The 26772-nt window shown below is 29.7% G+C and overlaps 1 protein-coding gene across 1 annotated transcript in view; it reads left to right on the top strand.

Annotated features, from left to right (window-relative positions):
- LOC107446930 (cytochrome P450 2J4) overlaps positions 1-24977 on the top strand; it is a 91444-nt gene extending 66467 nt beyond the window's left edge. Inside the window, exons 5-8 of the mRNA XM_016061714.4 lie at positions 6404-6522; positions 14289-14544; positions 21139-21326; positions 24550-24977. Coding sequence (XP_015917200.1) covers positions 6404-6522; positions 14289-14544; positions 21139-21326; positions 24550-24728 — 742 coding nt within the window. The 3' untranslated portion in view covers positions 24729-24977. The remainder of the gene's footprint in view (positions 1-6403; positions 6523-14288; positions 14545-21138; positions 21327-24549) is intronic.
- The last annotated feature ends 1795 nt before the right edge of the window (positions 24978-26772 follow it).

Below are 26772 nucleotides of genomic sequence, written 5' to 3' on the forward strand. Positions count from 1 at the left end.
ATATATAAATAATAAACTCGCTTAATAATGATATTTGCAACATGTTTTATGGTTAAAAATATTTACCGATTTTCAAGTAAACCAAAACTAGTTTTAATTAAAGAAAACCAACTTACATACCTCTTACTCTCCCTTATATTACTTCTAATATTTTCCACCAAATAAGTACCAATATGTAATTCCTCTATTCATATCTATCGCGTTCTCTTCTATATGGAGTTAGCATACAATCAATCACTCTTAAGGGTTAATTAACCTTAATTAGGTTCTATGGTAGCACAATTCTGTGACAGAACAAATTGTGAATTATTGGTGCAGAAGGCGAAGTACACTCTTCCACTGAAACATCGGTGGTCCAGTTGATTGCAATTATACCAACCAAATTAATGGTCATTCCCAACGTCTCGCTTATCTAGCAAATTTATCAAATTCCGCTGTCGCTCTCATACTTAATTTGCAAGGATTATTGTAATTTATAAATGTCTCCCTGAATTAAAACAATGCCTGCTCTTTGAATGTATATACAGAACATAAGATTAAAACAATGTCTTCGCAGTAGACCATCAGTTTTAAACTTATACTTACTATCTAAAAGCACTGTATTTTTTCGCTTACCAAATCAGCTAAATTTTCTTGAAACTTGATAAATAAATACCTTTTGTAATATCTGATGCTACAGAATAATTATAAGTTCAAATATTAATTGCAAGGTAAATGATCAAATAATTTATCGAAAAATATGTAAAAATTGAGATATTAACATTTGCGAGTTTAATCTTGTTAATTAAACGTCTTTCATAATTTTTTGCTCAATTATACTTTTATATGTTTATTATAATTATATAATAAGTGAGGAAATGTAATTTCATTGAGATTCGCGAGTTTAATCTTGTTAATTAAACATATTTCATAGTTTTTTGCTCAATTATACTTTTATATGTTTATTATAATAATCTAAGTGGAGAAATGTGACTTCATAGAGATAAATGATATGATTGGAGCTAGATATCTGAAAACGTGTGTGTAAAAAATGTTTTAGAAAATAAATATTTTCATCTAAATATTATCAGATTCATGTTTTAATTTATTAACATTTTTCAAGCGTCAATCAGTAGTTAAATCGATTAAAGGCAAAGCTTTAGGTCTTTTTCAATTGAAATGATTAAAATAGCTTATTTCTTAACAAAAATTTGAAATACGTATAATGATTTCCTTTTACGTACTACTTACGTATTTTCCACAATAAACCAGTACAACTTAGTACACTTTCATCCAGTTAGGGCTTATGCAGTAAACTGATCGCGTTTATATCAACTACTACTAACGAAACTCAGAGTATCTCGGAAAGTTTAAATTGTGCAAACATATAAATTTTAAAAGTAGAAACATTGAACTATTTACAAAATTAATAAACATTCCTTACCCTAATGAAAAATAGCTCAGTAAACCTCCGATCCTGATAAGTGTTAGAGGAAGAAAATGAGCTTTATTGAAGATCATTATAAAATAATCGGTGTGATTCCTTGCTTTTTAACGTTACGTTATGTAAATAAAGCAAAAAAAATTCACTGTAGTTTCAGTTATAGAAATAAGTATCTTACTCAATGTTGAAGTAAAAAATATGATAAACATATAAAAAAAAATATATGTAAATAAATGTAGTAAAACAATAAAATAAAATGTAATAAAATATTTTTTTTGTGTTTTGACACTGCAGAAGATTCTTGTTTATTTAATTAGGAACACATTTTTCTAATATATATATATATATATATATATATAGCTACTTCAAATTTAGCCAATTGGTAGCAAATTTTGATACGGTGTTGTATTGTGTTGGGCAGTATTGTATAATTCTGATATTGTGTGTCTGACATTGTACTAAATTTTGTTCTATTGGTTTNCTACCTTTGTGTTAAGTAATATATATATATAATTCGAAATTCTAATTTTACATGGGGAGATGTGTAAATATATACACTTCCTGTTTCTTCTGAATTTCTGAAACAGGCTGGAAAAATACCATCTTACCAGATTTATTACAAACAAATTCGAATATAACCGTTTGTTAAGGTTTTTTTAGATACGTATTCTGCATTGCATAGCAGCGTATGATGACTTTTCCTGTCATGGGTTCCTATTTAATTTTAATCCTGATGATGTGTGCTGACTTCCCTAGAAGCTTATCAAAACATTTATGCGACCCTTTGTTGAATATAATATTTTTAAACTTGTGCATTTCGACAAAAAGGAGAGTAAAAATGCTATTTTTAAAAAATTGACTTTTAGGGAGAAACCGATTGCAGGTTTGGAATCAGTGACTTAAAAATATCAAGATCCGTTAAAAAAAAATCCCGTTCAATATAAAACATGAAATATTTGTTCCCCATTGTTAATATTCTTTTGTTATTATTGCACAGTAGGCAAAAACAATTTCAAAACATTTTATTGATAACAAAATCACCACACCTAAATTAGGCAAAATGTAGTATTTGTAGAAATGAAACAAAATAATTTGTTCTATTTGTTCCATTTATAACTATTTATTTTTTGCTCTGTTAAAAATTTTGCAATGCATTGAACCATAATATCGATTAAATTTGCTGTAACCTTAATACACAACCAAATTTAATCGTATTATCATTCAAGATAATTATTCCTTGACTTCACGATCGTTCACCTTTAAACAAAAAATACACCGATATTATCGATTTGTTATTGAGGCAACTTTCTTCACATTTTATGATTAGTTACTTTTTCTACATCTCATGATTGGAATAAAATTTTCTTGTACACAAAAGTTACACTTTCAAAAAAAATTGTACAGGGTGCTCTAAAAAATCCCAGAACCTTTTGAAAAAGCGTAAAAAGTAGTTTTTGAAAAAACAATATGATCTTCAAACAATTCAAAGATGACAATTATCATATAGTTGGGAAACAATAGAGTCCAGTTACAGTTGAAATTTGAAATAAAAATTTTACCTCGTAAAAAAAAGTACTTTTTATGAAGAAAAAAAAATTAACTATTTAAATCGCAGTTTTTTTTTTTGTGGTTGCTTGTAAGGAAGTTATGACTAAATAAAGTTTAAAATAAACAGAGAAATTAAGTTTCAATGAAATTTGCAGATATGGTATGAAACTTAGCTGATATGATAATAACCCTGTTTATGTTTCCGTTAGTCCAATGAAGAGGTGTGTAACAAATGTGCGCTGATTGGGGAAACTCAGTAATTACCAACAAAAGAAGTCTTACAATGGTCTTAAGACACAGCAACTGGAAACAGGCATGAAATAGAAGGAAACAGGTTCTCTCTGTGCAAAACTAAATATTCAGAAGGCAAAATTTTTTTAGATTTAACAACTAGTGCGTATGTACTTACTTGTTACTTTTAAACGTCAACTTTTTAATCGATTCGCGTATTTTATCGGATTAATGAAGACTTTTACATTGCGATAGACGAACCTTCGAAGTCGAATTAGTGAACGTGAACTAAAATTGAGTTTTTCCCTCTCATTAAAGGTTTAACTTAAAATAGACATTTTTTCACTTAAGTTAACAACTTTGATTATTTGCCTTTAAACCAAAATAAATAAGAAATAAAATAATTTTTTTACTGAAATAACTTTTTTTATTATAAATAAGCTATTTTTACTTTTCATTTTCAAAAAGAGGGGAAAAAAATGTTAAGAAAAACTTTTTCTTATAAATTGGTTTTTTAAAAAAAATAAGGAAAATTTTAGTTTTTAAAAAACGCCTTACTAAAAGAGAAATGCACACAAGTGTATTCTAAGCCTAAAATTTATGGTGGAATTTAAACCAGCAACCCAATAAAATAAACTTCCATTTCATTTATTATCCTTTACAGCGACGTTACATTTCAACATTTTCTTTGTAAGCTATTATAGAACGTTGTATAAAATTCGAAAATACTTGAAAGCAATTGTGATTGTTACTTGTCTTCTCGATTGGCTTCTGTTCGGAAAATGTTTCCTTTGATCCAGTGAAAAGATGTGTAACAAATGTGCTCCAATTGGGGAAACTCAGTGATTACAAACAAAAGAAGTCTTACAATGGACTTCGAATCCTAAGGTACAGCAACTGGAAACAGGCATGAATAGAAGGAAACAGGTACAGATAATAGGTCATTTCGGGACATAACAACGATACCTTTCAACCAAAAGGGGCGATGTCTTATTCTTTTGTTGCCAAAGACTGTTTATTGATTTTAACTTCTCAAGAAAGTTATTCGTTTTATTTTCATCTGGATATCTTAAACTTTTATTTGACCTGACTGAAAAATATCATTACGTTTTATTCTTATATCATTATTCTTGTTATTCTCAGCATTCTTCTTGCTATTCGCTTGAAACCTCCCTGTTTTCTTTCTTTATTATTAATGTGCTTTTGTATATTATAATACATATTTAAAATGGATAAAGCATTAGCTTGCGCATTTCTAAAATTAGTTGAAAAAATTCAAAGCACTGTGGCAACTTGGCAGATGGAATTTTTCAGTTACGGCGCAAAAATTTCCCTTAATATTTTTTTCCGTTTTACCATTGCAAAATCTTTAAAAATTAAAATTAATAATAGTAATTTTTTTACTTTCATCTTAAAATAACATTAAATACTACAGCAATCGAACTAAAAAATCTAGTTTACTGAAAGTTTAGGTCTTGAACTCGAAATGTAATTCAATATAGATTTAAATAAGTAATCCAATATACAACGCCTACAAGGGAATGTTACTTACAATAAACTCAGAAATAAAACTCGAAATTTAACGCAATGTAGATATACGATACCATGCCAACAGCAATTGAACAAATGAATGTTATTTTTAATAATGCAATTTCAACAGCCATGGATCAAGCGAATCTTATTTACTATAAGTTCAGGAACAGAATTTTAATTTTAATACAATGGAGATATACAATACAAAGCCAACAGCAATTGAACTAGTGAATGTTTTTTACAATGATGCAATGCCAATAGCTGTTGATCAAGTGAATGCTATTTGCATTAATGCAATAACAGCAATTGAATGCATAATAAGTTTGTTTATGTTCTGCATTGTTTCGTGCCTACCTTTGTGTTAAGTATGAAATATATAGTAAAAGAATTGAAATCTTTCTAAAAGAATCTTTATGAAAGAATATAGAATGTGTTGCTCATAATAGAATGGAAAAACCAGATGCTAACGTTAACAAATACCGCGTTTCAACAACCAAGCAGGGATAACCACACTTCGTCACTTACCGGTATGAACCACATGTTTTATCAAAAGATCTAGAATTGTTGCCAATTTATATTTCAAATTAGTAAGTAGTTAAATTTAATATGAGTAATTTATGTTATTTATATCGGCATAAATCGTCATCGCCATAAATTTTTAGAATTCCAGTTAACAAAAGAATTTATAATCCTTTCCACATTTGGAGTCTTAAATACGTGAAGCGTTTGTGGCATTATAGGGATAAGCCACTCTTTTTCCAAAAGGGACATTATTACATCACAATTTTTCTTAGCTTTATTTTCACATAAATTGATCATGCGAATGTTATTTACTATAAGTTCAGGAGCAAATTTTGAATTTTAATACAATGGAGATATACGATACAAAGCCAACAACAATTGAACTAGTGAATGTTGTTTACAATGATGCAATGCCAACAGCTGTTGATCAAGCGAATTTTATTTACAGTAATAGAATAGCAGCAATTCAACAAACGAATGCTAGTTTAGATATCGAGCTCGAAATTTGATATAAATCAGATAAGTAATACAGCATCTTCAGCAAGCGAATAAGTCCCTCAAATAAAGTCACAAATTTAATTTGAAATTTCGTACATTGTAGATATAAGCTTTGTACACCATACGAGTATAATCCAAAGATAAAACAACTGATAACAGGAAACAGCAGTTGATTGTGTTGTTGAAATCCAACAAAAAATGTGTGCTCCCTTTTTACACAAGATGTAGAAACTTGCAAAGAAATTAGAATTTCAAAATTTCCTATTTATTTTTAGAATAATTTTCTTAACAATAAAAATAATTTGGATTTACAATAAATAATACAGTTAAAATACAAGCTTAATTACATTAAAATATGGGTTTTAACAACAATAATCTGTTATTACTCTTAAACAAATTTGAAAATAAGAAAATATGAGTGTCTTGTCAAACAGTAACACTAAAATTTTAAAAAGCAAATCTATTAACTTCTTCTTCTTTTTTTTTGGAATTTAATTTAGATACTTAATTTAGATTTTAACGATTATTAAGCACATACAAAAATCAAAATGTTTTTATCCAGAAAATATCTCAGTAGAGGATGCAAAAAAATTATTTGCATTTTCAAATCTTAACTTTATACTCTTATTTTTTGTATTGTTTACATAGCAAAGAAATTGATGAACACGAAGCATCCTTGGACCCAAATTCAATCCAGGATTACATGGATGGATTCCTTCTTCAGTTAAAGCAGAGAGAATACAGAGAGCCCAACACATCCTTCACAAGTAATGTCAATTTTTATATATATAATCACATTGAATAACATTTAGTTTGTCTATGGAAAGAACTTCCCTGCCCAGAAAGTCTATTGCCGACAGCTACTATGAAAACGAGAAAGAAACACATTTCAAAAAAGGTAGGTTCCCCCCCCCCTGATTTTTCTTCTTTTGCACACCCAAGCAAAAGACCAGTTTCAAATTTTGAACCAACTCCTCTACATGAAATAGTAAAACCTCGTAACTATAGTCACCACCCCTGCTCCAGAGGAATAGCGAGGGTTGTTCTTTCCATAGATAGACTATAATTGATACAATCTGTCTATGAAAAGAGTTCCTCTCATAGTTATCTGGAGCTTCGTCTGTGACTATTGTTGCGAGTTTGAACTATTTCAGGAAGGGATCATTAGGGAAAGATTTTAACAGGGGTCAGCGAGAAGAATATCAAAAGCTCTCCTCTTTGAAATGTGCTCCTTCTTGTTTCCATAGCAACATACAATCTCAGATCTGCTTTCTTAGAGACTTTGCAGAAGTAGAAAACGTGCACTGCCCCTCGCAATGTCTGGCGACGGCCCTGTAGCAATGACATAAATAAAACGTCATTTTTTCTCTTTTTCCTCTTATTTTAAACTGTACAAAGATGGCTAAAAAACAGTTTAAACATGATTTAAAAAAAACAGAAAAATAAATTTTTGGCATGATAATTGAATTACTATTTTTGCCTAGTACTCTGGAACAGGCCTTTGGTAGTAACCTGCTATTTTTTTTAACAGGTATGATTCAATAACAAGTACAAAATACCTGTACCAGAAAATATTAGCCATCTCTTTCTCAGACCCTGTGGCGAGAGGAGTTCTTTTCATATACTGGCTGAATTTGAACGAAATTGGTCAAATAGTTTTCGAAAAGTAAAATTAAAAAACGGGATTTTTTCAAAAGTTTTACAGTTTAAAAATTATTACATAAAAATTTTGTAATTTGACATTTAAATTTGCATAGTTAAAAAACATTTATATCTTACATTTCAAGTAATTTCTTCTTATCACTGAAATATACAATAAAAACTAATAATTAATTATTCGAAACATGAAAACATTATAAACATTATTGAGCTCTTTAATGTATTGTAAACTTTAGTGGCTCAAACTTTCGACAGATCTCTTGACCTATTTAAGTTTTACAACATTAAGCAATTCAGCCTATTTCTATTAAATATTGACCTATTTAAGCTATTTAAAGTTTTAAAACTTGTTATTATATTAATCAAAATAGGAAAATATTGAAAAAATCATTTGGCTCTAAATGTTTTAAAACATGTTTTTATATTTATAAAAACATGAACACATTGTAAATAATTTTGGGCCCGTTAATATATTGTAAACATTAAAGGGACCTATGTGAACTATATTTTTTCGAAATTTTGTCTACCCCTTTCTTACTTTTATCATTAAAAGTCTAATTTCGTCAAAAAAGGTATGTTTACGCATAGAAAATACGTTTTGTGTCTGAATAAATGCTGAAACTATTTTCACTTAATTGATATATTTCTTACTGGCATGTGTAAATAGCTATTTTAAATTTTAAAACATGATTAAAAACTGTACATTTCATATTATCTGTCTTTATAAAGTTTAATTTCATTAGACTTAAATTAAAGTAATGGTACTTTTAAAATCGTCCTTCCGCGACAAAAATTGAAAATATTAGTGGCTTAGAAATAGTAACAATGAGAATCGTCTAATATTAATAATGTCCGTAAAAAATAGCATAAAAATAGACTAAGAAAAGATAATATCGATAAATATTTACTTAACAAGGCATTTTAATCAGTTGTAAAATAAATTGTACTTATTTTCTTGTCTTTAATTAAGAAATGAACCCACATCTTGCAACTCAACGGTTTTGTTTATTTAGTTTTAAAATTAAAAATGAATCCTTTTCGGTGAACATAGTTTTTTTAAGAATCGTATTTTTTTTTGTCCAAAAGAAGTTGAATTTTTTTTTTTGGTTCGTAATTCGTTTATTCTGAACGAGTCCAAATTAATAATCAAGTTTTCAACATCATTGTCGGAGAGTGTTTCTTGTGTTTCTCTCTCCATCTTTTTTTCTTTTATAATTTCCTTTGAAAAGATTTTTCTCTTAATCGAAAATTCCCCCTTGAGGTTGTCAATTTAAGAATGGCAACAACAAAAAATAGAAAAAAATAAAAATAAAAACGCAATAAATTTCTAAAGAAACAAAGGGGAGTAATTACCAAAGGAAGAAGAAATATTGCTAATATGATTTAATTTCGAATGAATGCTTTTTTCCATGTCCAATGCAATTTTTATTTATTTAAAACTATTGTAAAATATTCATTAAATTAGTAATTAATTGTATAATGGCATAATGCGGTAGTTTTTCTCTTAAAAGATTACTTTATTCTTCTTAATTTTATGGAAGACTAGCTGAATACCCATTCTTCATTTGGAGTAAAAAAAAATCGTAAAAAATCAATGATTTGGTTGTTAACTATAACAACGTTAATTTGCTATTGGTGACGGTCTGGGATTCATCCTTAATAATGGATTCCTAGACAATATTAGACATATTACACACTATTACATATACTACATTAGACATGTAGACAATATTAGACTCAACACTACCACAATTTAGATCGGAAAGCAGACGATGATTGTAATCACCCGTTTTTCTCACCGTGCTCCCAGACCATTGCATGTACGTCCACCAGGGATATTTCATTTTATTTTTTAATCGGCGTTGAATAGCCGATTTAATTCTGAGTTTACGAATATTAATGTTAACTCCGTCCTGCCAAAGATGGCCGAGCAGTTAGAGTGCTTGGCTGTGAAGCCAATGGTTGTGAGTTCAAATCCCACTCAGGGTATGGATGTCTCTTTCAGTGTTTTCTGTTGTGTGAAATGTGAAAGTTATCCTCCCTATGGGTGGGTCTGTGGTGTAAGTAATGTTGCTCGTCCTACGTAAGCTAACGTTAAATGAACAATACTTCCGGTATTTTCAATAGAAAAGAACGAGAATTCAGTGCTTGCCATTTAAAAAAAGCGCTCCTCTCCGTATCCTTGTAGTTTTGAACTCAATCCGGAAGACACGGGAATTCCTGGATCAAGCATTGGGACAAGCTAGTCTTAGTGGAAGACTTTTTAGTGAAACTAATCCGCATTTGCCCTACATGGAGAGGAAAAATCACAAATCTCCCACGATTATCCTAACAGCAAGAGGATTCTACCCCATGATCCATCTACCCATGAGGATATTATGTGTCAGCACTGCAAAGCCGGGAGCAGAATTCGTATCAACCAGCAAAAGCTGGGATTTGAACCGGGGACCCAGCGTAAATGGATTCCGAGCCACTAAGATACGATCGAAGAAAAGTGCAGTATTTTCATTCACCAAGCTACAGGGAATCGAACCTCGGTCTTAGCGGTGGAAAGCGAAGACAAAAATAACCACACTAAATGCTCGAACTGTGACGCTTATAAGCGTCATCTTAAATCAATATGCATCGTGTGTAAAATTTATCAGCATATTTGTTAAGAAATTTTGTTAATTAGATGGTTAATCGTTTTATAAAATACAATTGGTACTACTTGATTGTTAAAATATGCTAACAGTTTTGACAAATAAACTTTTTCATGACGCCTGCAGTCAGAAGAAATGTTGTGTTTTAAAATTAATACGACAGTGTTCAGATTGTTTTTTTATACTAACTATATGTTGTAAAATATGAGAGCCTCTAAAATAATAAAATGTATTCATAAATAGTGAGTGTTAAAAAAACTTTGCCAACATACGAGCCCTTCGTGAGAGTAACGTTCAAATAATAATAATAAAATTCTGTTTAAATGCATTATAAGGTATGCGTTCAGGAATGATATTAAGCAATTTTCTTAACATGCCCCAGGCCAGCGGTCTATACGCATACGCATAGAAACCCATCGCCAAGACAACAGCAGCACGAGGACACCGAGCATTTTGAACTTGTGGACAAGGTTCCGAGTCGTGATCGAATTTGAACCTGCACATTGTAGATGGCCGATACATTTTGGGTCGGCAGCAGAAGGACAGCACTAACATCCCGACCCACAGGATCTTCTCTACTGGATGGAAGCTTACATTCAGTCCCAATAGTCTGTCTATGTAAAGAGCTCCCCTCGTCATTCATCGAGAGCAGTGGCGGTGACTATGATTATGGCTATGAGATTTACCCATTTCAAGTAGGGATGCTCAATCAATATTTTAACAAGAGAAAGGGTATAATTTGTCTTCGGTCATTTGCGAGCTCCCCTCATTGAAACGAGCAGTTTATATAGCAGAGAGCGGCTTAACATTTTGTGGCAAAAGGAGTTCCTTTTACATAAAGACGGAAAACACCAGAACTTATATTGAAAACCATTGATACAAAATCACAATCATAAAATGCTTCGAAATTTACACAATAATAATAATAATAAATGCATAAATAAAATACAGTTGAAAGCAGTTCAAACATGCTTTGACGGATGATTAGCGAAAAATTGGTGGCTCCTTCAACGAGGCAGAACTTGATTAGGATTAGACAATCTTAGATCTAATTCAACAGATCGTTTAAAGCACTTACTGCTTTAACTCAAAACAAATTGCTTAGTTCGTAATCCAAGTCCCAATCGGTGATTGGCGTTTATTCACCAATCACCGATTGCTAAATATATAGTATAAAATTTGATTGTCGATCCCTAACGGTTAAAAGGTACATATGATCACCACGGTCATATGTACTCTTTCACCCTTAAGAAATTTTATTTTGCACTTTGGTTTTATTGCTCTTATGTCCTCTGGTTGATTGAGAACACCAAAGAATTCAAAAATAGTATTAAAGACCATTCATTCAGCTTTCACAGTTATAGTTTCATTGACGTTATTTGGAATTTTTCATAAGATAAAATCCCCTTTTTTATCCTAGTGGTGAAAAAAAACTTTCAATTAATTTGGAATGATACTTTTTGTAGGGCAAACAGCTGCACTGGGCAGAAACTAAGAAATGTATTGTATCTGGCTTTTGAAAAGTCCGTGATTTAGCTTATTTTATATCCGTCGTTGAACAGCCGACCCAATTTTGGGTTTAAGACTACTAATGTTCAACTCCGTAGCCTTGAAATTTTGAACCAATCCAGAAGACAAGGAAACTCCTGGATCAGTACCCCCAGAGGTATTGATTTGTTATGGTAACATAGAGGACTTTGCGACTTGACAGATTTAGCGTGCATCAGTCACCATTTACCGACCTGGTCTACCTGGCATCAAACTCCTGAACCTTTGGACATGGGCCCAGTGCCCTACCAACCAGGCTATCTCGGCCCATGTGATTTAGCTTAGAAGAATTCGCTCTGTAATTAACGGGTAAAAGCGCAGTGATTTGTATGTATCATTTCAAAATATTTTTTTCAAACTCTACTTTAATTTCATACTTCAATGACGAAAAAAAGGTATGGTCTTTTGAATATTTCTAAATTTTGTTATTGCTACGTTAATGATTTAAAAAATGCAATTAAAGCTTGAAAACATGCCACAATAAATTTTGAATTTTTTTGATAAACAAGCGTTTTCTAATTTTGAATTAAATAAATTATGATACGCTTTGCGTAAAGTATTCAGATCATCAAGAAAACTAATAAAGCGTTTTTCAAAATGAAATTTTGAATTCAATAGAATATGAGATTTAGAATGAATCGCATTGCCATTAAGATTTCGCTTATATCTTGCCTGACTGGGTCATTTGAATCATATAAGTTATTATAAACGTCATTAATCAACTGCTGTCAACGAAGTTTAAATGAATATTTCATATATCATTTTTCCAGCAAAGCGGTTTTTTATTTGACAAAGATTTAAATAGCTTTTTAGAGCACGGACGAAATTAGAAATATATTGAAAAGGGACATTCAAAAATTGCTTTTCTTTCCTTCGTTAAAATCTTACTAGCTTTGAATAACTTAACGTAAAAAAATTATATTTTAAAAATTTATTCGCGTGTGTTGGTTTTACTATATTCTTGTTTGTGATTTGTTCGAGTTAACATGTCTTATATACTAGTGAATTGGAATTATATTTTTGTAGTGGTAGATACACTACACGTGTAAATTTGTATTTTTGCTTTTATTTTCTTAATTTACTGCCATTTCACGGAGATTATATTTAAAAAAAATGTGCATAGTCTTTGCCTATATGTAGCTATATATTAATTCAAATTATAGTTTCAAGATTAATTTTATTTTATTTTCATATTTAAATGATATTCAGGGTGTTCGCTGTAAAAAACTTCTTGGAAAAAAGGATTAAATAATTAGGATTCGGAATTAAAGGATAATAATTAGGAATTAAAGGGTTATAATTAGGAATTAAAGTATTTTTAATTGCTTTTTTGCCATATTCGAACAAAACAGTCAAGAAACAATAAATAAGATTGTATTCAAACTGTTAACTGTCAGAAGACCGTTTATTAACTGCTTAGACCCAATAGGATTAAACAACCAAAAGTTTATCACACCAGTTAAGCTCTCCTATAGAAGTCACTTAGTTTCTGGAAGTATATATTATAGCTGAGAGAGTTAATGTGCCAATCGCATGACCGAGAAAACGGAGGTTTGAGTCCCAGCTATGACATCACAATATTTCCTCTGTTCCCTTGAAATCACAAAAAGTTTCCAATGTCCTACACTCTCCAATTTGTGACTCTGGACTATTAGATAACGATACTTACATCCACCCATAGATGGAAGCATCATAAAACTGCTTAGTATTAAAAAGTCTAGTATTTCCAATCTCTGACGATAGGTAAAACAACCAGATGAACTAAGTAAATCACATTCCACGATTCATTTGATAAAACCCAACTCAACCACTACCTAACTCGAATGCCTAGTACCTATAAACTACATATTGGAGCCTAACTCCAATATCTAGTTAAATTTCTTTTTCTTCTGTTTTAAAACCATGCTAGCTATAAATGGTTAAAAAACACTCAGAGCTTTTTTTAATAATTTTTTAATCATACTAGTTAAAAACGGCTTAAAAACCGTAAATTTAAAAAAAATCGTTTCCGTAAACACAACAGTCTAAACACCCCTAGCAGTGTATTATGTTTAAGGAAAATACACCATCAATATACACCGAAGAAACATTACATTTTGACCACCCTCCATCTATAAAAATGGGCTCGCCCAGGCTTTCACGGTTTCTCGCACAGGAACAATGTTTTCATGGGGAAAATTAGGACCCATAATCCTCATAGAACAATCCCTGACGTCTGTAAGCTACTTGAACATAGTTGCAGACCAGGCTCATCCATTCATGGCAACAGTTTTTCCTGCGGGGGATGGTGTTTACCAACATTGTTCCATATCATAAGGGTCGAATCGTCGAGGAACATTCCAGTGACTTTCAAGTCATGTCTTGGCCCCCAAATTCACCTGATCTTAATCCAATAGAGTATTTGCGGTCCTACTTGGAAAACCAAACTCGTACTGCCATGCTACCTCCTCACAATGTGAGGAAATTGCAGGACCAGTTGGTGAGCGCTTGGTACCAGATACTTCAGACTACCTATCAGCTTTTTGTGGAATCAATGCCACAGTTTTGAGGGCTAAAGGTGGTCCTACATGTTATTAGCCGGGTGGTCATAATGTAATGGCTCTTCGGTGTATAAGCACAGCTGTATATTTATATAGATATTGAATTTGCTATTTTCATTTTCATTCATTAATGGTAATTTATAGGAGCTATGTTGAAAGGAAACGCGCCATCTTTGATTGGTGCAGGCAGCACGACTGTAAGGGCGACTGTAGAGTGGACTCTATTGACTATGGCTGCGTACCAAGACGTACAAAAACGAATTCAAGCCGAAATAGATGAAGTCGTGGGTCGAGAGAGAATGCCATGCTGGGCTGATAATACACAACTAATCTACACACAGGCTGTACTCATGGAAGTACAGCGATGGAAAACTGTTGTACCCATCAACCTACTCAGATAGTAAGTTTATATTTGAACAGTTCATGTGATCAAGCTTAAGAGGGCTTTTTTCTAAACTCTTTGAATAGTCTCTTTGAAACTTCAAGCTCCTTAATTTGCTAAATAGATAAAAGTTATAGTTAAAAAATTATTAATTTAAATAAAAATATAAAAAAAATTCCGCGCGAAGAAGGTTATCGAAAAAATGTCTTATACTGATAATTTAAAAAGAAACTGGATTAGTTAACACAAAGAGATAAAACTGTCCACCCTCAAAAATTTGTAATAATTCAATTGCTAAGAGCAAGACTGATTATATAATTTTTTTGTTTTCAGATTAAGTTATAATTTGCTTTACTATGTAAAGATTTAAGAATAAAAACTACTGATGCTTAGAAATTTCAAATTTAAAAAATTATTGAACTATTGTACTATTCAGGTATTTCATTTTAGTCATGAATCTCTTATTTTGCAATAGTTAATGCTAAAAATAAATAGTTTTTTTAATATAATAATTTTACAATACAAATATAATGTATACAAATACAATAATACAATAAATACAATAGTTTTCTAGTTTCAATAGTTTACGTAAATTTATTAAATATTTTTTTTCAATATTTGCAATATTTTTTAACAATTAGCATTCGTATGCTTGCGCTTTTGCTAAAATGCACATTTGAAAATTTTATTTCTTTTAAAATGAGCTTCAATATACAGTTGTTGTATTACACATTTTAAAAAGTGAACAATTTACACAAAATAAGCAAGTCTTTATGTATATATATAATTTTTCTGAAATGAACAGCGACTTAACTTAAACTCATACAAATATTGCAAAATCATCAAATCCAAATGCCCTTCTCTTGGCCGCTATCCTAAACTTAACAAACTAATGAATGATTGATGAAGGGTTCTTAAGCAATGAGTCAGGAGGTTGAGAGTTAAAGAAATTAATGACACTCTGACAGATAAAGAGAGATCTTTAGATTATGGGGATAAACTTTTAATTACTTTTGTCATTATAGCTCCATTTCACAATATTACAAATAGTTCCATTCCTTGCATTCACTTACACACTCATAGATAGAGTAGTGGTTGTATGATTGTATTGTTCTGTTGTTTTTTAAATAAAAAATAGTTTAACAATACAATGCCGAAAATATTTGACACATTTTAAATGTATACTATGAAGTCATTTAAGATGACCACCTCCGTAAGTTTATCACCTGTCTAAGTTGATTTCAGTGATTCAAAATACCGAAGTGGCAAAAACAAATTTCCCATCTATAAGTAGACGGCTTGCTTATGTAAGTCATAAAATTGTGGTTGGACAAGTGGTCAACTTACAAAGGTGTCACTGCATTTTTAACATTTCTAATATTAAGGATTTGATTTGTATATAAGTGGTTAACGTTCGTAGGTTTCACAGTATTATTTACATTTCTTTACATTTTGGTATTTAGGACCCCTTATTGGACAAGGAATTTTATTCGACGCAGGGTTGATTTCAAATTTTTTTAATTATACAGAAAATTAAAGCAAAGAAATATTCATTATTGTTATTTACTTTTGTTTTCCGAAATAGAATTCGACTCAAGTTCAGCTAATGCAGCACGAAATTTCGTTCTTTTGCTAAACATCTCATTTGTAATTATAGATGCAGTGAAGCTGTTAAGTTGACCACCTCTGTATGTTTGTCACCTGATTAGGTCAATTTAAATCAACCAAACCAAATTGGCAAAAACATTTAAATTTTCTCTTCATGAGTTGCTTACCTATTTAAGTAGACCATTAAAATGTAGCGCCACATGTTGTCAACTTACGCAAGTTTAATCGAATTCGCTAAATATTTACACAAACCTATTACTGTATACCTCTGACTATAACTGTATACCTCTGGCTGTAACTTTTTTGGTCCGTACAGAAACTTGTGTAAGTTGCGCTTTCTTGGAATTATAATTAAGTGCGTTATTTCAACAAGTGATTAATTTATTAAATAGGGAATTTAATTATTTTTGAAAATTTAGTTCGTTATCAATAGGATCTACATAGACAGGTGGTAAACTTGCTGAAGTATTTAACTTACAGATTTCACTGTACACTGTATCTGATAGATAGATATAACGTCCCACATGTTATACATATCACAATTTTTACGGTCCCTAATGTATTAATACACGGAGAAAATTATTTTACTGTATGGCAATGACGTTTCTGGTTAAGGAAAAAAACACATAATTCTAGCTTATAAAGTCAAAATATATGATATTTTTCAATTCATTTGGTAAAATTTCCGTTCATATTCCGTTTTTTTCGGATATTCTGGTTTTCAAAATTATAGTTTTTAGAGCCAAGCAATTTGTAAAATATGCAGAACTGAAAACTAAATTGAACCGAATAAATGGTCAGTTTTTAAGCAATGCTCTAAAGTATCACGATTATATTACCAAATTTTACCTCAATTAATAAATTTCATCCCATATTATAAAAAACATCTTACTGTTAATTTTAACCCAAATCATAACCAAAGCGCTTCAGTAAAAATTGAGCTTTTTAGTATAGTCATAGGACCAGAAACATGGTAAATTTTACCATATTCCGGAGGTTTTGACCACACTTTTTTTCTCAGTATACTTTTGACCTTTTTTGATGAAAATCTTAAATTAGTTTAAAAAACTTTGATTACGAATCACCCTCGTATAGGAGGAATAGTACTTTTAGTCTTATACCAAATAGTTGAATTTCATTTTTTCATTGCTTTGCGGAACCTAATTTTGTTCTTTGAAAGATTCGAAAAGGCAATGAAATAGGGAAAAGGAAGAAAGAACGAGGAATATATTGATTAGAAGACTCACAGTGAGATTTCATCGTTACTCTTAGATATATATCAAAAAGTTTGGGATGATATAACCCACGCCATCTAGGAGGAATTTTTAGAAGCAAGAGATTGAATGTGTATTCCTTATTTGAAACAAAACCATAGTGTTTTTGACACTTGAAAATAAATTGGTCTTTTTGACATAAATCAAATTTTGTCTGACTAATTATTCTGTATAACTTCTTATCAAAAGTTTCTATCTGTTATACTGTATCAAAAAGTACATGTATTTACAATATTTTAAATTATTTAATTTCTAATATTAGGTATATATATATCAATGTTTTTGCAATCTATATTGATGTTACTTATCAAAAATCAATAATTTAAGAAATATGAAATTATTTTGGTGAATGACTTATTTTTCGTTAATGCAAAATTTATAAATTTTATGCTTTTGATGTCTTGAGTGACAAGTGATCTAAAAAGATTTAATTCAGACGATGAAATTCACATTTTTAACAAAGTGTTTAATTACTGATATCAAACAAAAACATCTTTTTCGTCGCTTATAATTAATTTGTTCACTAAATAACAGACAATATCTTTTGTCACGATTTAGCACAATCAAAAGCCGGTTGAATTTTCACTCAGGTGTAAAAATTTTTTTTTTAAAAATTCCATTACTGTTGCTTTAAAATAATTTTGTTTTATCGAAACATATTCCAGAAAGGCATACGCAAACAAAATGAACAATGACTTCAGATAGTTTTCAAAATGCTAATTCAGTAACACCACCATCCCCATAAGATTCGCGTTGATTTCACGTCTGCTTACGTGACGTAAGAAACTAAAGTAAGTTAAAATGATTATTATGCGATTTTCAAAAAATTTTCAGGGAAACTCTTTTTTGATTGAAAGGGATATAAGACTTCAAATACCATTAATTTAATCTTTTAAATAATTGAAAGACAAGTTCAGCAGTTTCAATTATTCATAATGTTAATTCGTCTAAAAGAATTCGTTTTTCACTCGAATCTCCCAATCAGAAAAATTAAAAACTTTTAATGATTTTTAGGATTGGAGACTAAAATTATCGTTTGCACTCGCTATGAGAATTTGTATTTGATCTTAGCACTAACGGTACTGAAGTTATAAGAGTATCTTTACATAAACTTTTAAGTAAAGATACTCGTATAACTTTTTTCTTTTCTTTTTTCATTTTTTTTGCATCGATACATAAACTTTTTCTTTTGTTATTATAGAATTTCTCGATCCTAGCATTGACGGTATTGAAGTTATAAGACATATTACATCAATAAAATAATTCATAACATTGTTCTATTTCTAAAATAATTGCTTTAAGAAATATTAAATCATAATGCATTTTTCGTTGCTACACTTAGAAAAAATTATGGTCAAAACTATAAGAATATGGTAATATTTACCGTGCTTCTGACTCTATGGGAACACCAAAAAGCTTGGCAATTTCTTCCGAATTGCTTTGGTAATGATTTTGGTCAAATTGAAAATAAAATATTTTTTATATATGAATTTAGTAATTTTTTATGTAATACCTTAGAGCATGATATTAAAACCATTTTTTCGGTTGAATTTACTTTCTAGGTTTGTATTTTATTCTAAATAAGTGGTAATAAGAACTATAGTTTTGAAAACTAGAATTTCTAGTATACCGTTACCGTATGAACGGAAAAATTATCAATAAATGATTAAAATATCTTATATTTTGGTTTTATTAACGGGAATTACGGTTTTTTTTTATCAGAAATGTCATTACTATACAGTACGGTAATTTTACCGGAATTGTTTCTTCGTGTAATAGCTATCTTTATATCTTTATTTTATTTTTTTTTTTTGATATTTTAATAGTTAATATTTGTAAATTAACAAACTAGATTTTGCCTCTAACAAATGAATTTTTACTGCAAAATTAAACAGTGATGTTTAAAATCTGCAGAAAGATTTGTGGGCCTATTTTGCGTGGTATTAGCGGGAATTGCTTACTACATTAAGCAATAATAAGACTTTCTGTATAGTTCAATTTGCAGCAAATGAAAACACTGATATTGCCTTTAGGTTATAGCAATTTTTTAAATTCTTTTCTTTGTTTCCTTTTTTTTTACTATTATAGTGAATGAATTTAAATTATTTTTAAATTTTATAAATTTTAAATTATCAGGTCTCTAATAAATTACTTAGGTGATTTTTCTTAATTTTTTTTTAATGTAGGAACAAAAAGAGCTGCATTAGAGAAATTTGAAATTGAATAAAGAAGTACAAACAAAAGAATAAATCAATTGCGTCTCTTTACTTTATCAATAACTTTTTTTCTCTCCAACAAATAAATTCGTTCTGTAAAAAAATTTACTAAAAAAAATCTTCATCTTTTTTAAGATTTTTTTTTCCTTCTCCACTTTTAAGAAGCCTAATTTGATTTTATTTTTTATTAACTGCGAATGGATTTACAATCAATCCTCGAAAAAAAAACTGGCTCTGATAATTCGGAATTTGAAAACTAAAAAAGTTACACTGTAGCAATAAAGTATTATTCCCCATAAAAAGTAGTCTAATTTGTTGTAGCATCTTTTCATGTTTATTAACAAACAGAGTCCTTTTGATTGAAAGCTTAGTCTGTGGTGTGGTAATGCTTAATTACATTATTTTAATCTAAATATGTAAGTGTTAGAAAGGAAGTATTGCATAAAACTATTCCTTATGCAAACTTTTACAAATTGACATTTTTTTAAAAATATATAACCGTCATTGAACAGTCAACCCAATTTTATTCGTTTACGACTACTTATGTTCAACTCCGTAGCCTTGTAATTTTGAACCCAATCCAGAAGACAAGGGAACTCATGGATCTGGTATTGGAAGAAATTGGCCCCCGTGGAGGACTTTTTGATGAAGCTAGTCCGCATTTGAGTTACATAGTGAGGAAGATTACGATAACCGCCCACGGTTAGCTTGACGGCAAGGGGACTCTAACCCATGATCCGTCTACCACTGAGGATATTTCACGTCAGAACTGCTGTCGGTGCAAACCGGATGCGGAATTCGTATCGACTGGGATTCGAACCCGGTTCACCGTATTGGAATCCTGAGCCATCACGGCTCAAACTGACATTTTGAAAATATCGATAATAATGTAATATTTAAGAGATGAGAAACTAAAAATAATCATATTTAGACGTCAGTTTCAAAGATACTCAATGCCCGTTTTCCGCATGGAGGAAAACCAATTTATCAATAAATAAACAAAACAATATGAAATCATTCCCGAAAGTGAAAGGCATATGTAGATCAAATCAAAGAATTTTTGACAATATAATTCCATATTTTTTATTTATAATAATTTTTGAACTTCCCGATGCCATTCTGTTATCAAAACGAGCAAAACGCATATTTAGAAGTTTTCCATCAAAATAAAGATTATCTAGGTTCATCACCATTTGGCATGATGCTATTGCTTAAAACCAAACTCAAGATAATTCAACTTTACCACAATCAAGTAATTTTTTCTGGTACTTATTCCTTTCGAGAGCCTATAAGAAACGTATTATAAGAGTGAGTTATAAGAGTATAAGCTCGATATAATATGAGTTATAAGAGAAACACAACACGCAAAGTCTTCATTTTATAATTATAGATTAACGAATTGTTGAAAAAGATTAAACACTAACCTGAAATCGATATTTTTTATATTTTCATGGATGAAAAATAAATAATTTCGCAAAATATGTATGTAATAAAACTGAATAATTTATTTACAGTACAACTGAGGATGCAGTAGTCGGTGGATATGATGTTCCTGAAGGTATGACAGTAATTGCCAATCTAAATGCCGTACACAATGACCCGGAGTATTGGGATGAACCTCATAAATTCAAGTCAGAACGTTTTCTCACAGATGATGGCAAAGAGCTGGTTAAGCATGAATCTTGGATTCCCTTCACCCTGGGTTCGAACGCATAATTTTTACATAATTATTTGCATATAATAAAAATACGAAAGCAGTATTTACCTACACTTTAACACTAGGAGAGGCAACTGTTGTAAATGGAAAAAAAAGAGAACATAATATTTTCATATACTTTAACAATAGGAGACAGCAATCATAAATGAAGAATAAAAATATTAATGCAGAATTTACTTATAGTTTAATCTTAGATTGGAAAATAAAAATATGAATGCTGTGTTTACTTAAACTTTAACACTAATCACAATAGCTGACAATGGAAAACAAGAATATAAGTGCAGTTTTTACTTATGCTATAATGCTAGGAGACAACTGCAGTTAATGGAGAATATAAGAATGAACACTTAGTTTACCTATACTTTAATGCTTAGAGACAACTGCTTAAAATGGAAAATAAGGTTGCAAATGTAGTGTTTATTCTTTAGCACGAGGAGACAATGGCTATAATTAGACAATATAAAATATGAATGCAGAGTTAATCTATACTAAGTTAATAACCAATATTAGAGATAACTGCGTTAATATAAAAAATAGCTATACTAATATAAGAGATAACAGCTGTAAACTTAAAATAAAGATAGTGATAGCTCATTAATTTTTAAGTAAATGATTTCCATAGAAATCATTTCAATTTTCTATAGGAACATCAAACTGACTCATTTTTAAACAAATTCTAAGAAGTTTAATGCTGAATGAAATAACAGTCTTCTTTTTAACTAACTACAAAAAAAGCTTGATTTTTTCAAGCAAAATGCTGCATTCCATATCTATCAAAAAAATTCAATTTTTTTTTATTTTAACAAATAAGGCAAATAATGTCAAATCTTACATTTTTGCGAAGAATTCCTTAAAAACTGAGTTCTATGCACATGATTAATATTTTCTTAGATAATCAGAGTAGTGATAAAGTTTTATGCTTCAGCTTTCTGGAAGAGAGGAAAAGTTATAAATATTAAAATATTGTATCAAATGAGCTTAAATAAAATAATTGATTTATAACTCAAACTAAATCAATGGAACTTCAAAATTATATACAACTGTCCTTTTCGATGACTTGTTAAACGGAAGTAAAAGAGCTATCTTTTAAATTAAATCATTTGCATATTTGTCAACTGAAATTGAATAAATTCTTGAAGACTGACTAATTTCCAGTATACTGATTATGAATTTGACTGCTTTCCAGAAACTAAAAACTAAGCGAAAGATGATTTATTAAATAAAATATCAGCCTATTCTTTTTTTTAGTATGATTTGGATTAGAAACGCTTTATTTTTCGAAGTAAAGCAATTATAATACCACTTTACTTCTTTTTTTTTATTTGTACAAGAAATATTAAAATCTTTATTCTCCTGTCAAATTCCTTAAGAATTGCATCTTAAACATTATCTTAATGTGTTTTCTATAATCCAAGTAACGATAAAACTTTATGCCTCAAATTTCCAGAAGGGATAAAAGTAATGAACATTAAAATGCTGTATCAAATGAGTTAGAATAAAACGATTAATTTAGAATAAAACAATTAATTGAGAATTAAAATCAATTAAATAGAACTCCAAAATTATACACATAGTATTTAAAAAAATTCCAGATTAAAAATGCGGTATAAAGTACCCGCACTTTGGATGTATCATCTGTAACATCCTTTTTACCGTGAAATCCATTTTTCACCGTAAAATCCATTTTTACCTTAAATGATTATACCATACTTTAAGTAATATTGACTTAATTCGAGTGAGTGGTTTTATGGTAGTTATTATTGTAAAAATTGCGGCATATCTGATTTTTTACTCCGTAGCATGTTCGGATAAAAATGGATTTTACGGTAAAAAGTTCAGGCACCTTAAGTGCCGGTACTTTTTAACTTCATTTGATCCGGAATTTTTAACGGTGCAACTAATCTATGAGATGACTTGTTAAATGGAGAAAAAACAACCTCACAAATTAAAAAATTTGCATATTTGTTAAAGGAAGTTGAATAAATTCTTAAACAATGACCATTTTCCGATTTCTATATTCTTCTGTCAAATTCTGGAATTGACTATTTTCCGAAAACATCTTCTGTAAATCTAAACGAAGGTGATTTATTAAATAAAATATCAACCTCTTTTCTTAGTATGTTACGACGAAAGAAGCTTTATCGCTCAAAGCAAAACATCACATTTATAGTACCATTTTCAATCTTTTTTCCTTATCCGACAAAAAATATCAAAAAATCTATATTCTTCTGTCAAATTCTTTAAGAATAGCATTCTATGCATTATCTTAACGTTTTCTTCGACAATCCGAGTAACGATAAAGGTTTATGCCTCAAATTTCTGGGAGGGAGGAAAAGTCATAAATATTAAAATATTGTATCACAATGAATCAGAAGGCATTTTTCTCTTGACAGTTTGAATCTTTTATGACGGAAACTTCGAAGAAACCGCCCCCAATTCCATATAAATCGTTTTCAGTTTTGAAACTGAAAACGATAAATGAAAGGCGAAGCACTTGCCATCGTTGTATTCAAAACTGTATCAATTCATTTCTGTTTGATACCAGTGGCGTGGAGTATTACTTTGCTACGAATAGTGTAATATTTTTTATCCTCTTGTCTGACGAAACTGTCATTTAGTAAGCTATTTTCCATAAAAGGCTCTTTTGTGTAATGTCCTTTTATTTTATTTTATTTATTTTTTGTTTAAAAGGTGATTTATTCTAAATTTCTTTTCAAAATAAATATTTTCCGTTTTGTAAATTGAGTTATTATTGGATAAACATCTAAGCTCATTTATGTATGATTTCTCCTATTGTGTGTTTGAAAACAATGTATTTGCACCGTTTTTTTTTTTTTTTTTTTTTTTTTTTTTTTTTTTTTTTATGCACTAAATTTTCTTGCGTGTGATATAAAGTTAGCTTGTTTCCTTACACAAAATGTTGCTGCATAACTTTGTTTTATTGGTTACTTAATTAAAGTTTGTTAAGTGACCATTTAAAAAATGATCAAAAAGTTCTTTTTTTAGCTTTCTAAAAATAAAATTATGCGATTTAACTGCCCAATAAAGAGAATATACGAACTGATTATCACTTTCATCTGAACTTTATGTATATAGAAGTTAAAGGGATTGAAGGGGATTTAAAAATATGTTTTGAAGTACAAGTATATATAAACTTATAAATATTGCAATTTCAAAAATTCTTAATATATTTTAATTTTATCTCTAGGTAAACGAGCTTGTCCGGGAGAAACATTGGCAAACGTAGAAGTCTTCCTCTATGCGACAAACATTCTCCATAAATTTCACATTAAATTTCCGGAAGGAAAGCGGCACAATTTCCAAGGAAGAGTTGGAGCGACATTCGAGCCTTTACCGTACGAACTTTGCATGATTCCAAGAATATAGTTGAGCAGTTAAATTGATATTCAGAATACTTTTTGTAAAAAATCTCTCGCTTCTAATGTTTCATACCATTTATATTCCTCCATTTTAGCAGTTGGCGTTTGAGCTTAATACTTGTTTTTATTTCCTTTTTTTCTACTTTTTCTAGTTTTGTTTTCATCTAAAATTCATTTTCAAGAAACCATTATGCACATGTATGTTAATGAACTTTTCCATGTTTTTCTTAACAAATAAAAAAGTCTTTGTACGTTGCTTATGTATTTAATATTTTAATACAGGGTTTAAATTTTGAAATTTTTCTTCAAGCTCATGAATCTTAAGAGAAAGTTCTTGTTAATAGTCTTAATTAAGGAAAAGAAAATATAATCACTCCCACAGCAGCTAGTAGTCGACCAAGGGTATTATAAAGGTTAAAACTCCCCAATTTAATGACCAACAGCTTGCTCTTGGAAATGTGGTCAGTATTGCGTACCGATCACTCGTTCCTCCTTGATTAGCTGAAATCTGTCCAGTTTGGTAACCTCATATTATTACTGGGAATTGAACCCCTGTCTTTCAAAGTGAGAGCCTAGTACCTTAACCACTATGTCATCTTGCCCAAGATCGTTATTTTGCTTCAACTAAAACATTAAATTTCGAACTAGAATGCTTGTAAAATGAAAATTATGGTAATAAATGTTAGTAAAACTGTAAATGTACATAGTCCTTAATGGAGGATTAACAATATAGTTTAGTAATTAGCATATGATCTAAAGTTTAACAAAGCATAAATGCAGCAATACAAAAGTTTAAGATTCAATAACAAGATGAAACAAATGATAGAGTTGATGCTTCGAGTACCAGGTTACTTATTAACATTTCTTATTGATTATGAATATTATATTTTAAGTTTTTATTAAAACTTTAGGAGTCAATAAAAAGATGGAAAATAAATACATGCGGAGAAGTTTTAATTCCCCGGTTACAATTTATTTCTTATTAACCACGAAGATTGTATTTTTACCACATTTCAAATATTTTTAATAAATATCTGTTTTTTTTTTTGTGTGGCTAATTCAATAACTTTTCTGTAAGTAAGTAAAACTTAATTCAATAATTAAACTTATGAAAGAAAAAATACTATTTACTGTCTTGTAAGGAGACTATTGTTTCAAAATATTTGTACTATACCTGTAATTAAGTGATCCAATAATTTTAAATACTTCATTTTAAAAAGTGTTCAACATTTTCTGAAATAATAAAAAATTGTTTTTTAATTATTGTTTGAAGAGTAATTTGACATTCTCCTCCATTACACTTCCGAAGATTCTAAAAATTAATTAATCAACATCTTGTCTATAATTAATTAAACATTCATTTTCTCCCAGGGACATGTTTTTAGTGAGATCACATCAAAATGTCGGATAAAACTTTTGATAAATTAGTACCACCACACCAACATCTGCTTGATCGAAAACCACCGTCTAGCCACAATCTTAAGTTATAAAGTTTCCTTCGAAATTTGTGCAACCTAAACTTTAAACTTGATAAGATAAAATTAGCAATTTAAACTCATGAAAGACTATGATTAGGAGTTGCACAACTAACTAGAATTTAATGGAAAATGTTAACAACTTCAGACTATGATAAATTACATTAATTCAGACAAAAAGGAAAAATTATGGTAATAAATTAATATTAACTTCTTATATAGGAAAGCTCTTTTTAACACATGTAATAATAAAACTGAAAATTATTTCTATTTTTATGCTTCATTGAAAATTAAAATTTTCTGTTTTGTTTTATAATTCTTATTTTGTATGATATTAACTAATTACTTTCGTAGTTTATAAATTGCAATTTACCTATACAAATTTGAGTTATCCGTTGAGCTCTTTTTTTATTAACTATGTTTTTCATGTTTAATGTCGAGAAATTAATAAAACTATAATCGTATTTATCTTGCGTTTGTTGAAGCATAAAAATTATTTAGTATTTGTCTGAAACAAATGATAAATGTAAATTGAAATGCTAGGCAGTAGAAAACACTTTAAGATTTTCTTTAATA

Source organism: Parasteatoda tepidariorum, chromosome 5 (genome assembly GCF_043381705.1).
Source record: "Parasteatoda tepidariorum isolate YZ-2023 chromosome 5, CAS_Ptep_4.0, whole genome shotgun sequence".
NCBI classification, from domain to species: domain Eukaryota; kingdom Metazoa; phylum Arthropoda; class Arachnida; order Araneae; family Theridiidae; genus Parasteatoda; species Parasteatoda tepidariorum.